General features: G+C 32.6%; 2 protein-coding genes across 2 annotated transcripts; one reads left to right on the top strand and one right to left on the bottom strand.

Moving 5' to 3' along the window:
- Positions 1 to 266: 266 nt before the first annotated feature.
- On the bottom strand, positions 267 to 4,643 carry LOC108197740 (DNA repair protein XRCC4). The gene is made up of 5 exons (XM_017365436.2): positions 4,381 to 4,643; positions 4,130 to 4,272; positions 3,376 to 3,504; positions 1,691 to 1,813; positions 267 to 636 (listed from the first exon to the last, which is right to left on the bottom strand). The coding sequence occupies exons 1-5, from the start codon at positions 4,514 to 4,516 to the stop codon at positions 400 to 402; spliced, it is 768 nt and encodes a 255-aa protein (XP_017220925.1). The 5' UTR covers positions 4,517 to 4,643; the 3' UTR covers positions 267 to 399.
- Positions 4,644 to 7,509: 2,866 nt separating this feature from the next.
- On the top strand, positions 7,510 to 13,527 carry LOC108197102 (ureidoglycolate hydrolase). The gene is made up of 12 exons (XM_017364610.2): positions 7,510 to 7,869; positions 8,073 to 8,158; positions 8,570 to 8,644; positions 9,009 to 9,137; positions 9,671 to 9,757; positions 9,912 to 10,114; positions 10,194 to 10,296; positions 10,717 to 10,808; positions 11,074 to 11,136; positions 11,422 to 11,662; positions 12,858 to 12,898; positions 13,152 to 13,527. Exons 1-12 carry the CDS (start codon positions 7,669 to 7,671, stop codon positions 13,247 to 13,249), a joined length of 1,419 nt encoding a protein of 472 aa, XP_017220099.1. The 5' UTR covers positions 7,510 to 7,668; the 3' UTR covers positions 13,250 to 13,527.
- The last annotated feature ends 147 nt before the right edge of the window (positions 13,528 to 13,674 follow it).

Raw genomic sequence — 13,674 nt, forward strand, 5'->3', positions numbered from 1 at the left:
AACCGCGTGTTAGATAAGGGTTATCTAGGACCGTAGATTTATATTTCGAGGGCCCAGATCCAATCTGAAATTTTAATGTATCCGCTATAAATATCCGCGGACAGGCCTTTCGCGGAAAATATACGCGGATACATTAAAAACCCAATCTGAGCCTTTGAAATATAAATCTAACAGCCCTCGTACACTGTGTTAGATAACCCCTTATCTAACACGCGATTGCTAGGGAACAGTACCCAATGCTTTATATCTGGAACAAGTCTAAAAAGGGGAGGGAGAAGCCGATATGACTTAGAAACAGGGTTTTGTCAGTTTCATGTACATTTCTAATGATGAGATGACAGAAGATTTGTAAATTGTCACAACTCCACATTAGCCACGCTTGGCACAATTTAGACTTGACTACTTTCTCTTTCTACCATGAGGCCTGCTTGCTAATATATTCTTTGAACTACTGGGAAGATCCTTGGAGAGCTCGTCCTCACCCTTCTCATCATCGCTTCTCTCATCAAAACTCTCAGTTTTATCAGTAGACACTTCTTCGTCTTCTTCCTCCAATTTCCCTGAGGCTCCTTGTTTTGATAGCCGATCGCGAAGCTCTCTTAGTTTTGCCTTCTTCGAGTTTAGAACTCTAAGAAACTGAAAAGCAAATGGGGTCAATGCCAATTTTAGTAACTAATGTATATAGCAACCTTGGTTGATAACTTGATATAGATCATCCTATGATTTTTCACTAGACATTTTAAACTCCAACCATACAAATAAAATGTAATTGTGAAACTTAAAGAGTATATCGAATTTCCATATAATTTGTGAAAGTTAAAACTATTATTCCGCAATACAGAGTTTATAATATTGGAGCTATAACAAATTAATGCCCGGAATATTCACTTTACGCGCACACAAATGTCCAAGCACAGTAAGAGGCCATCAGAAATTCAGTGCACTATCAAACTAGAGGGGTTTCCATCAATTCATTTAACATTGGGTTATAATTCATGAATGTCAATATCCAAAAGGCGATTATACCTATATGTAATTGCTTAACAGAAAAGATAGACATCATAGAATTATTAAACAGGCTTATTTGCCGCACAGTGACATTATGAACTATAAACTGATTTGACCAATTACTAAGCACCTATCCAAATTGAAAAATATACTTGCATAGACTTTTAGTTAAAAATAAATACATTTTGTGTATCTAGGCTATGCCCATGGTGGCTTGGTCTAAATCTGTAAGTTAGGTCCTCAATTTGCAATAGAACCCAAGTACATATCCTACTGTGAGCAAATTTCACAAGTGACAAAAGAAGTTCACCTTTTAGTGGTTGAGAATATAACCCTAGATAAAGGAAACAGAAGCACATAGTAAGCCAATTACAACATTAATTTACAATGCACACATTTGATGAAAATCGGACCATCAAACTAACCGTTCAAAGCCTTACTCTAACTATTCAGTAGGGACCTCATTGTGGCAATGAAGTATTAAAGTTGTATTGCTTCTTTTGTAATTCCAAGTGACATTAATTTGGATTATAAAATTCTAACTAAAAGCATTTGTGAAATATTCACGATTTTCTAGAACAAAAACCACCATAACATATCATCTAACGACATAAACTTAACAACTCTGAACATGAAGACTAAAGATAAGATAGGCTAGGGACATTGAGTATCTAAAACACACCTTTTCATAGACTGCAGTCTCAAATTCTGCTTTCTCGCTGCAGAATTTCTCACTTTGTGCTAGACATTTTTCAGCCTCCTCTTTTAGCTTCTCAGATAACTGGGTTTTTTTAACCACTTCCTCCTATTCATTCAAGATACAAGAGGAGTAAAGGAGCAAGTCAGTCATCTAATATTTGACCATTTACTTCAACATAGAACAGAAAATTGCTCAGAGATAACAAATTTCCTTTGCAAACCACTGAACCAGTAAAGAAGATAGTGAAATATACCTATATAATGATTTATAACATAAACAAACATAAAATATATATAAAATATATAAATAGAACTTCACTTGTAGTGAAATATAATGTTGTGGCCTAACATTGTAAATTTAGCGGGGAGCAAAGGTTCCAACCCAAACAGAACTGCAACCTGAACTAAAAGAACTGAAAACCACAATATCAAAATTATGATAAGTGAACCAGAACTGTTTTATTGAAATAACCGGACCGGAACCAACCCGTTCGGTTCCGAACCAAAAGAACCAAATTATTATTTTGAAGTCAAATATATTTATTTTACATAATATTTCTTGCTCTAAATTCATTAAATTTGGCAGATATATTTGATAATAAAGTATTATTTATTAAGTGCAGATCATCTTGAATGCAACTACACTGTACAAACTACAAAAACAGCATATTAAAAAAAACAGAATCATAATACATAACTGATAACTAGATAACTAAAAAATATAATACAATACAATATATGAAAAGTATATATATATATATATATATATATATATATATATATATATAATATTATAACATATATATTTGGTTCAGTTCTCGATTCATGGTAATGGAACCAAATGAGAATCGAAATTCTAAAAAATTAAGAACCAAACCAGACTCGAAATTTTGGATTTAGTTCGGTTCCCAGGTCAATCCTCGCACCTAATTGTAATACAATGTAAAGTTCATAGGCTAAAATTGTAATACAATGCAACCATGTGGAGATGAGGCCATCTAAATGCATTCAAGAAGCTGTTTCTTACAATTAGAATCTACTCTGTAACACAAATCTAACAGATACGTTACATTAAGTACTTTAGTGACTTGGGGATCTTGATCACAAAACTTCCAACTTGAATACAAAAAATATGCACAGATGTCTTAAACAAATTCAGCAGAAAAACTAATGAATATAGATAAAATCTTTGACTTTCACCTTCGGTTAACACCTAAATGAAAACTCTTTTAGACATCCTCGTGGGAACACATTATTGTGTTCCTTAATGCTAGGGAATTATTTTTTAGGGTGGAGATAGTGCATTCTGACTCAAGATTCGACAACACCAGTGATTACCCTAGAAAGAATGCAATGAAAGAGAACAAGTTATTATCATTATTTACCACTGTATGGAGGTAATGCATTCTTACTCAACGATCGACAAAACTTGTGATTACCCTAGAAAGAATTCAAGGAAAGAGAACAACATATTATCATTATCTAACAAACTACCACTATAAAAACCATATACAGTCTCTGCCAATTAAAGAACACGATGAAAGAAGATGTATACTCAGCTCACTCATCTATAAAAGATGCTAAAGTATCATGGAAACAGTGTAGCATCATTTTAATACAGCATATATTGTTAGTCATAAAATACAGAAGATTAAGGAATAATCGTACACTCAAACGTATGTTTGAATCCATGAGAAAGTCCAATATTAAAGCTGTACTTTGCTTGCTGTTAGATGATGGCCGACACTTCCATCGCCACTCTAGCTTAGTCCCTTCCCTTTCGAATGTCCATGATAACTGCATTAGCACATCAAATTCAAGTAAATTTATCCAAGCTTGTTGATACTCTAAAAGACAAATTCCAAGCATATGCAATTTCTTAGAGCAAGTTACTTACTGCAATATAAAATATATAATATCTATATTTTACAGGATTCTTATAAGAAGAAATCAAAGCTTAAAACACATCGCATATTACAATATTAGTAGGAAGTTTAATAATGGCAAGCATAAGACTGCGAGTTTAGTGATCACACCCGTAAAGTGCTAGCCTGCTAGGTACAGACTAACCAACATATAGGCACCCACACACATCCATAAACAAAAGAGAACACATAAATATGAAAACTCTGATCCAATTTCCACACAAGCTTTCTTCTTTATCCTTCGTTGAAACTTATCAGCCACCAATGTTAACCATCAATCTTTTAAAAATATTTTTACCATCGAATGATTACAATGAAGGCACTCGATTAGTCATTACTAATATGCCAACATATTTCTGAATTACCAAGAGTAATTAATATGATTCACAAAAAAAAAAATTTAGCATTGCCTTGCAAATTTAAAAAGTAACCACCTCATACAAATCACACGATTGGGGGGGGGGGGGGGGGGGGGGGGGGGTAAAGCAAGTACTAACTCTTTTATGGCCATTGGCAGCATCATTGAACCCGTAAACCGACTCGGGATGCTGAAACCCCAAATAACGTTCAGCCAACTGAATATATTCAGAAACGGATTGATCCCACTGAAAAGCCCTATCCTTAACTTCCTCTTCTGATCCTACACACACACATAATAATCATAATTTCCTCTACACAAACATGATACATAAACATATACTCACATACACAAAAATGAAACTAATTTGTGGATAAAAAATATAAGTACCATTGCAAGACCAAGCATTAAGGCCATCAGTTATCAAGAGTTCAAAGTGGGAATTGTACCAAGTGCCTTTTACAAAAACGGGTCCGGAGTCGGGTCCGATATCCAGTTTTAAGCACGTGTGTCTGCTTGCTTCCATTGTTGCACGCCTTTTGTTCGACGTTATGTCTCAGTAAAAGAGATAGACAAGAGTTCCTACATTTAAATTCAAGTGGCTTGCAAAGCTGTTATTTATAGACACTGTTTGGTTTTGTCAAGGTTGACAAAGTGGAGTGGTGTGGTGTGTTCAATAAGCTTTTGGTTCTTCTGTGTGTGTATTTTTACGGTTTTATAAAACTAGTGTCAAAATATCTTACTTCACCAATTCATCTTATTAAAAACTCATTTTAAATCATTATAAATTAAAAATATAAGTATCATTTTATCCACGTCTTTATTCATACATCTTATCTAATTATTTATTAAAAATTAATCATTTGTCTTTTATTATAAAATCACTTCGAGTATTTTCATAATTATCTCTGAGATTTATAAAAATAATTCGGGAATTTTTAAAATAACATAATTACGGTGATCACATAAATATATATACACACACCTGTATATATTTTTAACTACATAGCTAGGGGGAAATCGGATCGGGAATCGGAGATAGGTTTGAAGAAATGTGAGGAGTTGTACCCAACCCGATTCGAATCGTCCCCGTTTCTGACCCATGCCCGAAAAAATCTCTAAATCCCCGCATTATCTCTGTCTTTTTTTTTGACTTTAAATCAATTTGTGATTTGTTACACAAACGACTTTCATTTTAAATTTACAACCAACTTTAAACTCCTAATTTAAAGCCTAGGCAACCAGACTCTAGAACTTGTGAGTTTTGAATCAATGAAAGTCAAAAAGTGTATATATATAACCGCAAAAGTGGAAAAACTAAGAGTCATAATATACATATATAATATATTTTACATTTTATACTTTACAAATAGATGAATCATGGGTGTTTTTAGTGTGTCTGTGGACACATCAATAACTACTCTTTGTTTATATGAAGATTTTGGTTACTTAAATGAAAATTTTTGATTACAGAAATTTTTATACATATAGAAAACGTATTATCTACTTCTATATATTAAAAGAGAACAAGGGGCAAAAAGAGCCAATAAAATGGCTGTGAAATGACTAACATATCCTTATTCAACAAAAAATAACAAAAATGCCACCATTTTATCATAAATGCAAAAATTGATTAATTTTATTGAAGTGAGCATTCAAACCTCTATCCTCGAGAATTTAATGCAAGATCATAACTTAATAAATCAGTAAATCTTTTAGGATGCTTTTGATTTTATTATAACTTTTAAATAATATTACGGTTATCCAACTTTCATATATTAAAAGAGGACTATGGGTAAACGTAACCTATAGAAAATTATTGTTATATCTTTATTTAACAAAAAAATAATAAATATGATAATATTTTATGATTATTGTTAAAAATAGATTAAATATTATTGTTATGGGATTGTTAAAATCAGACAACACTCTCATAATATATATTGTATTTATATTAATTATTATTATTATTGAATAATATAATTTGATGTTATTATATATATATATATATATATATATATATAAAATATGTTTTGTTACGTAAATGCACATTATTTATCATATCATAATTTTATTTGTTGTAAGAATTTTCAAATAATATAAATTAGTTTAATTTTTATTATGACATTACATATAAATAATAGATGTAAATTCAATTGTGAAGTTAAGTTTGTTATTTTTGTTATTAGACTTATGTTGTTTGAGTTTAAGTTTTATGCGAAATGAGTCAAGTTTGAATCACTTGTGAACACCTCAAACAATTTCAATATTTTATTTTATTTTTTTAGTTTTGGTTCGTCTAGAATTTTGATTTAACATTATTAATTTAAAAAAACTTATTAAATGAATTCCAATATAATATTACCCAATATCGCAAGGAAAAAGTGTACAAGAAAAATATAAAAACATATAATAAAAATTATTTATTTTTATCTATAAACAACTCGAGTACGAGTTTAAAGGTTGAGTTTGAATTTACACAATAATAAAACTCTACTCAAATTCCTTAACGAACAGTTTTTGTTGTTTGAACTCGACAATGAACCGAGTCGAGTCGAGTTCCTGACAAACATTTGTGTTTGTTTACGGTCCTAATTTCATTCTTCTTCTTCTTCTTTTTTTTCAACTAAAAAGTCTAAAATCTTCAAACATAGGAAAATGAAAGATGTCATTTCGATATTGGTCAAAAGTTAGGGACAAGACATGTACGATTACCTTCATAACACAGAATATAAAAATTGTCCCTAAGAGCACAATTTTTTTTTTCATGAATAGGATGTAGATATTAAAGAGAACGTGATCAGCGTAGAAGCATCGGTAAAAAGCCTATTATCGATACTAGAAATATCCTTCTTCAAAGATCGCAAGAACGTCTTTAAAAGAGTGTATGAATATATCTTAACGTGCATGATGAAATATGTCACTTATATGATTTTAAAATGTCCACTCAACTTGGAAGAGAATTTGATTATTATTCGATTATAAAAACTTTATGTTCATTTTCAATCTAAAATTAATAAATAGTCCGACCACTTGAATAAAAAGAGCATAAGTGGATGTAATATATGATATTGAATATAAGTTTAATTTTCTCATGTCGAACACCATCAAGCTTTTTTTGTCTAACCGATATATAAATTTTGTCAATAATTTCACATCTGGCATCATTTACATTTTTCAAGTACAAAAATATATTAAAAAAAATAGATGAATTAATAAATATATATTTCAAAAATAAAAAAGTATCAAAATTTAAATTTGTTAAATATATTAAATAACAAATTTAGAATGTGATTTTAAATCAGAGACCCGTGCCTTGCACGGGTTTCTACGCTAGTTACTAATTAAATCTGAACCAATAAAAATTTGTAACCTGAAAAAAAAAGAGGATGATTGTCTACTCATTTTATTAACTGTTGTGACAAAGGAATCTTTTTATATCACACCAATTCACATAACTGGAAACAACCGAGATTTGTTTATTAAGCAAAGATTCGTCGTTTATTACGACACTATCCGCATCACAAGTTCATAACCCACCTGCTCCATAATTTACCGTTCCACTCATACTCTCATGTGTACTCCACTGCAGTACTTTGTACTTATAAACTCATTTTCACATATACACATCTCTCCGTGCAATCAAACACCCCACAAGCACAAATCACAAACACAAAAATGGGTTTCAAGCTTTCATCTTTTCTTGCAACCCTTTTGTTCATATGTTTTATTAACTATGATACAGTTTTGTCTAACAAATTTGAGCAAGACCCAGTTACAAAAACTATGCATGACTTCTCTGGGTTCCCAATTCAAGAAACCCACCTGCCCAATTCACTTTCTTTGCTATCTGTTGATTCCCAGACTTTGCAAAAACAGGTTGTTTTCTAATCTTCAAGATTTTTTTATTTCATATATATTGTGGAAATTTTTGAAGATAATAAGGGATATATCTCATAAGAATATGATTGTTTGAATATGAATAATGCTAAGCATTTGATTTGTGTTACGTTTCCCTTAGTATCCCCCTGTTATATCACTTTTGTTGCACTTATTCAGAATTATTTGCCTGCCTTGCATAGATTGATGAGCTTTCGACTTTTTCGGATTCACCCGCCCCATCTGTAACAAGGATTTTATACAGTGATATGGATGTATTGGCTAGAAGGTAAGCAGTGATAGATTCTGTCTTTTTATTTGTCGATGATTCGTACAATGCATTGATGTATATGGGAAGTATATATATTTTATCTCTGAAATGCGTTTTTATGAATGAAATGATACAATTCATATATTCATTTCAGCTATCTTTCCAAATATTTTAATGTTGTTGACTTTGGTCCTGTGAACTATAAAGCAGGAACCATATGTAAGGCGCTTAACGAATAACATATAAGATGTGGTTTGATAGTTAACTAGCCAAGTTAGCAGGCTACAGGCTACAATCATATTTATTCTTGAAGATCATTATTAAGTAGTTGTCAGTCCGTCAGTTAACTATCTGCATCCTCTGTTCATTTGTTATAAATCCAAAGTGTAAATTTTACCCTTACATGGTATGGTTCATTTAAACTTGCAGGTATGTTAAAAATTTAATGGGACTTGCTGGTCTCTCTGTCAGAGAAGATGCTGTGGGAAATATCTTTGGTCGGTGGTATGTACGTGTCGTAAAAGTTCTATATCATAGTTATGGTTTTTAGGGTTCTATATCATAGTTATGCCTGGAATTGTATTTGATTGAGCCTAAAGCATGTACCTGTTGGCGCAATGCCGAAGTCCCAATTGGTCTTAATCATACTCATACTATCTGCTGCAAATAACACAGACCATGATACCATGCTTAATCAGCGATCTCAATAAGTTGCACGCCAACAGTTTCTAGATCTTATAGGTGTAAATCATAGTCTCTCAAGTCATTATTTATATTTAGCTTTAAACTTTCTGGAATCATAACAAATCAGTCGGAGGCTTTACATGATATGATTTTTCTTTTACACTGCTTTGTACTCTTGATCCAGGGAAGGCTATGAACCAGAGATTGGTGCTGTTGCAACTGGTTCTCACATAGATGCTATTCCATACTCTGGAAAATATGATGGGGTTGTTGGTGTATTGGGTGCTATAGAAGCCATTAATGTACTGAAGAGGTGTGCTGATACTACTATGCAGTTCATATAAGCTATACTATAGTTTATAAAACACACACACACACAGCATAGTATCTTCATATATGATAGTTTTGTGCCAAAATGAGTCATTTTCTCATGTCCATCGGAAAGTGTTTCAGTAGATTGAGGACCTAAAGTGATGGAATGGCAATAAATGATATGATTGGTAAGGATTACAGTAGACATGCTATATTTGGTTGATGGTTCTATGTAAAAAGACTCACCATTCTCTCCTCAGTTGACGTAATCTATATAGATGGCATATATTATCCCCTAAATGTGAAATTGCATGCTTCCTCTAGATGATTTAGGTATTATAAATGCAAAACTATACTGATATCTATATCCGATGCCAACTTGATTTTGCCTTCATTTGACCAATTGAAAAAACTTAGTTCCAAGAAGCTGCAAGTTTTACATCGATATATGGCACTATTAACAGTATGTAGATATTCTTATGCCATATCCTTTTCTGCAGCTAATTTCTATCTACACCTTTTCAATATGTACAGGTCTGGCTTTAAACCTAAAAAGTCATTGGAGGTGATCATGTTCACCTCTGAAGAACCAACAAGGTTTGGGATCAGCTGCTTGGGAAGGTATGGACCATTATTAATTCTGATTTCTGTTTATTGGTAACTGTTTAACCTTTTCATTTTGTCTTTAATATCTTGTTTGTTTCTTGCCAAGTATATTTTATGTGAATACATGCTTTTCTGGTGGCGTTTATCATATTTTGTTTGTAATGTGCAGCCGCTTACTAGCAGGGAGTGAGGAGCTTGCTAAAGCGCTGAGGAATACGGTTGATAATCAAAATACTTCATTTTTTGATGCAGCAAGCTTTGCTGGTTATGAAAAGGATGAAGAGAAGCTATCAAGTGTATTTCTAGATAAGGGAATTTATTCAGCATTTATTGAGCTGCACATAGAGCAAGGCCCTATACTGGAAAAAGAAGGTTAAATTCTATTTTAATAATCATGTTATGGTCCACAAATTCTGTTTACCAACCAACATACTCTTATTTTTTTGGTCAGGTATTTCAATTGGTGTTGTGACGGCCATTGCGGCTCCTGCAAGCATCAAAGTGGATTTTGAAGGCAATGGAGGTCATGCAGGTGCCGTCTTAATGCCAGATAGGTAAGTATATCAGGGGATACTAGTTGCCTGGCCTTGGCCACACTCTAAATTATATATCTATTCTGATCTCAAAGATGAAAAAAGATAACCATGAAATACTTTTGACTTTTTGAGGTATCATTTTTTTTTTTTGCATATTCAAATATATTAATATCGACTAGATTTCTGAACACAGCAGTACATATTTTATTTTTGTCATTTATATTTCACCAGTATCGTATCTATATTAGGCGATGTCTTATATCTGCCTGGAGTATATATCCTGCTTATTTGGCTTTCAATAGTTTCAGAGTAATCTGTAATTCTGTCAAAAACTATAATTTTTCCTTTCTTGTTTTTATTTTATTTACTATTATTATGGTGTAGCACTGCTTTGATTATGCCTATACACCTTAGTCCTTGCGTAAATAGTTGAAGCAGAAATGATGCAGGACTGGCTGCTGCGGAACTGGCATTAGCTGTGGAGAAACATGTACTGGAATCTGGATCAGTTGACACTGTTGGCACCATTGGTTAGGTTTTTCTTTGATCTTATATATGCACCTATATATGCCATATCCAAAACACAAAAATGTACCATCAGTCATGCTAGAGCTTTGGGTGTCTAAAGAAATCACAAATCTACCATATCAGCACTAGCTTTAAACATTCTTGTAAAACTGGCCTTTGTTTAGTCAGATGACACAGTATCTATTTGTGTCCACCTAAGCAAGTGGTCACTTTCTATCTGGTGTTGACACTATATTTCTCAGTTTAAAATGGTGTATGTTTCTCAAGGTATCATGGACCTGCATCCCAGAGCCATCAATAGCATTCCAAGTAAAGCACACCTGGAAATAGGTATGTCTCACAGGTGATATATCTGCAATTTTTACTTTTTTCAAACTAAAGCTGAAAAACTGCTGCCAACACAGGCTAGTTCTATTTTTTTTCTTATGTTTGTCTTGTGTTTACAAGCTTGTGGTGATATATTACCTACACTGATATTGCACTGTATCTTTTGGAAGCTAACACTAACCAACTATATTTTTATATATTAAACAAAATTTTCTCACGTCTTGTGCATTGCAAATGGTTCTTACATCTCGTGCATTGCAAATGGTTCTTACATCTCGTGCATTACAGATACACGGGACATTGAAGAAAGCAGAAGAAATATTGTAATTGAGAAAATTCATCAATCGGCTATGGCCATATCAAAAAAGCGTGGTGTCAAACTTTCAGAATTTCAAATTGTCAACCAAGATCCTCCTGCCCTTTCTGACAGTTCAGTAATTAAGGCAATGGAATTAGCAGCATCAGAGCTAAATCTGACATACAAAAAAATGATCAGCAGAGCTTATCATGATTCATTGTTTATGGCCAGGTAAGTTAAGTGGCAACCAAACTTCAATCCTAGATACTTTAGACCTTCATACTTCACAGCAACTGCCCTAACTATTAATATGTTAATGAGAAACAATAGTTTGGCCTTACTGTTATTGTTTTCACTTCAAAATTTTTTGCAGTGTCGAGATTAGTCTGTGAAAGCATAAGGGTTTCTAATTAATGGTTTTCTCTTATTAGAAAATCAATACAGTATCAAGATCTTAGACCAGAATGATCATTGGATGAGAGGACACATTAGAAATATCTGGGAATACAAACACCATTTATTGAAACTGCATTGCCATTATTAAATTTATAGTTATTCTGCATAAGGGACCATTCAGGACTGGCCTAGCTTTAGGCCTTCAACTCTATCACAAAACATGTTTCATTGTTTATATTATTTTTATTAGCATTCTCCTTAAGTTTAGAATCTAGATGGAAACAATAGAACCAGCTGTAATTGTCATTGGCTTTTTCAACAAATCAGGTTGTTTGTAGACTTGGTATTAAGAATTTGTGTTATTGTGTATGTATATGAAAATTTGATAGTTGTGTATGCCATGAAAGCCTGTGAGAAGCTATCATTATGCGGGACTTTAGAAAATACTACTCCACATGCATTTCAATGAATAGTTGATGTTAATGTGATGAATATAAATCTAGATGCAGCTAAGATTAGGTATGGAACTTCTCATATAGCATCATAATCGGAAAATAAAGTGTGTGCAATGATAAAAATGAGGTGTAGGTATTAAGATCATAGAACTTACATCTAAGACGACTTATATTTGTTCCCCTAAAATTGTATATTATCCTTGGAATGCACTGTTGTCTCTTGTAAAAAGCTTCTGTCTTGAGAGATTATGTTAGATGTAATGATGTATTATTATAGCATAATGAAAGCTCGAGCCTGTAATCTACAAAATCTTCAAATTCAATTAGTTAATGGTTTGAAGAATTACTTCACATTATCACCAACATATTATCAATTTATGTTACTCATAAGTCATAACTAGCGAAATAGAATTGTGCTATTAATTCTCTTGTTATTCGAGGTTAATTAATGGTTTGTGGAGTTACTCCACATTAGCACCAATATATTATCATTTAATGTTGCTCATCGCCAGCAAAGTAGAATTGTGTTATCCTTACTTGAATAGTACATAATTGCACATGTTCAATGGTTGCAGAATATCTCCAATGGGAATGATTTTTATTCCATGCTACAAAGGTATGAACTTAATTTTTTCCTCCCCTAGTCTATATGCCAGTGGCATCATACTCTTGTTTATTTTTCTGATTAATCATGATAATTAATTTTGATTTTATAACTTTAAATTAAAGCGGAAAAACTATCGGCTCATACAATCACTGATAAGTCTAAAATCTGTAGCTACAAACCAAAGGCATCACTATATTTTATATTTGTTGTGACTTTACAAATGAACCATGCTGTTATTTACAAGGAAGTATTAATTTTGCAGGTTATAGCCATAAACCTGAAGAATTTGCATCCCTTGATGATATGGCAAATGGGGTCAAGGTATTGGCATCGACCCTCGCCAAATTATCCTTACACTGATGACCACTTCCTTGACATCCCTCTACAACTGAAAACCTTCTCAAATGATCGGAATTCTGCTGTATTAAATTTATCTGGCATGTAATGATTATTAGTATATGATTTAGTTTATATAAACATAAAGAAACTGTCAGTTGTTACTGTAACCGGTGAAAATGGGATCTGGGGAGCTGGTATTAGCAGCACAAATAATTTCAAGTCCCCCTTAATTGATGTTCTCTTTGAATTCAAATACTACAGTATATCAGGTAGTAGAAAATAGTACCTTTTGATTTGCAGTTGTGTGGGGATCAAATTTATCAAAAGGATAATCTGCTGTCAGCCATACAGTTTTGATATCAACAACTGCATATTACTGGAGCCCGTTTGATTGAGTTTTGACTTATAACTTAACATGACTTAACATTATGACTTAACTGAAAGCT

This window comes from Daucus carota, chromosome 8, assembly GCF_001625215.2.
Source record: "Daucus carota subsp. sativus chromosome 8, DH1 v3.0, whole genome shotgun sequence".
Classification (NCBI taxonomy): domain Eukaryota; kingdom Viridiplantae; phylum Streptophyta; class Magnoliopsida; order Apiales; family Apiaceae; genus Daucus; species Daucus carota.

Excerpts from the sequence above, each read along its gene's own strand:
- LOC108197740 (XM_017365436.2), bottom strand. The coding sequence starts at position 4,516 with ATGGAAGCAAGCAGACACACGTGCTTAAAACTGGATATCGGACCCGAC. Across the intron at positions 3,505-4,129 it reads CTGCCAATGGCCATAAAAGA|TTATCATGGACATTCGAAAG; the intron begins GTTAGTACTTGC and ends GTGCTAATGCAG. Across the intron at positions 1,814-3,375 it reads ATTCAAACATACGTTTGAGT|GAGGAAGTGGTTAAAAAAAC; the intron begins GTACGATTATTC and ends TTGAATGAATAG.
- LOC108197102 (XM_017364610.2), top strand. The coding sequence starts at position 7,669 with ATGGGTTTCAAGCTTTCATCTTTTCTTGCAACCCTTTTGTTCATATGT. Across the intron at positions 9,138-9,670 it reads GCCATTAATGTACTGAAGAG|GTCTGGCTTTAAACCTAAAA; the intron begins GTGTGCTGATAC and ends CAATATGTACAG. Across the intron at positions 11,663-12,857 it reads GATTCATTGTTTATGGCCAG|AATATCTCCAATGGGAATGA; the intron begins GTAAGTTAAGTG and ends CAATGGTTGCAG.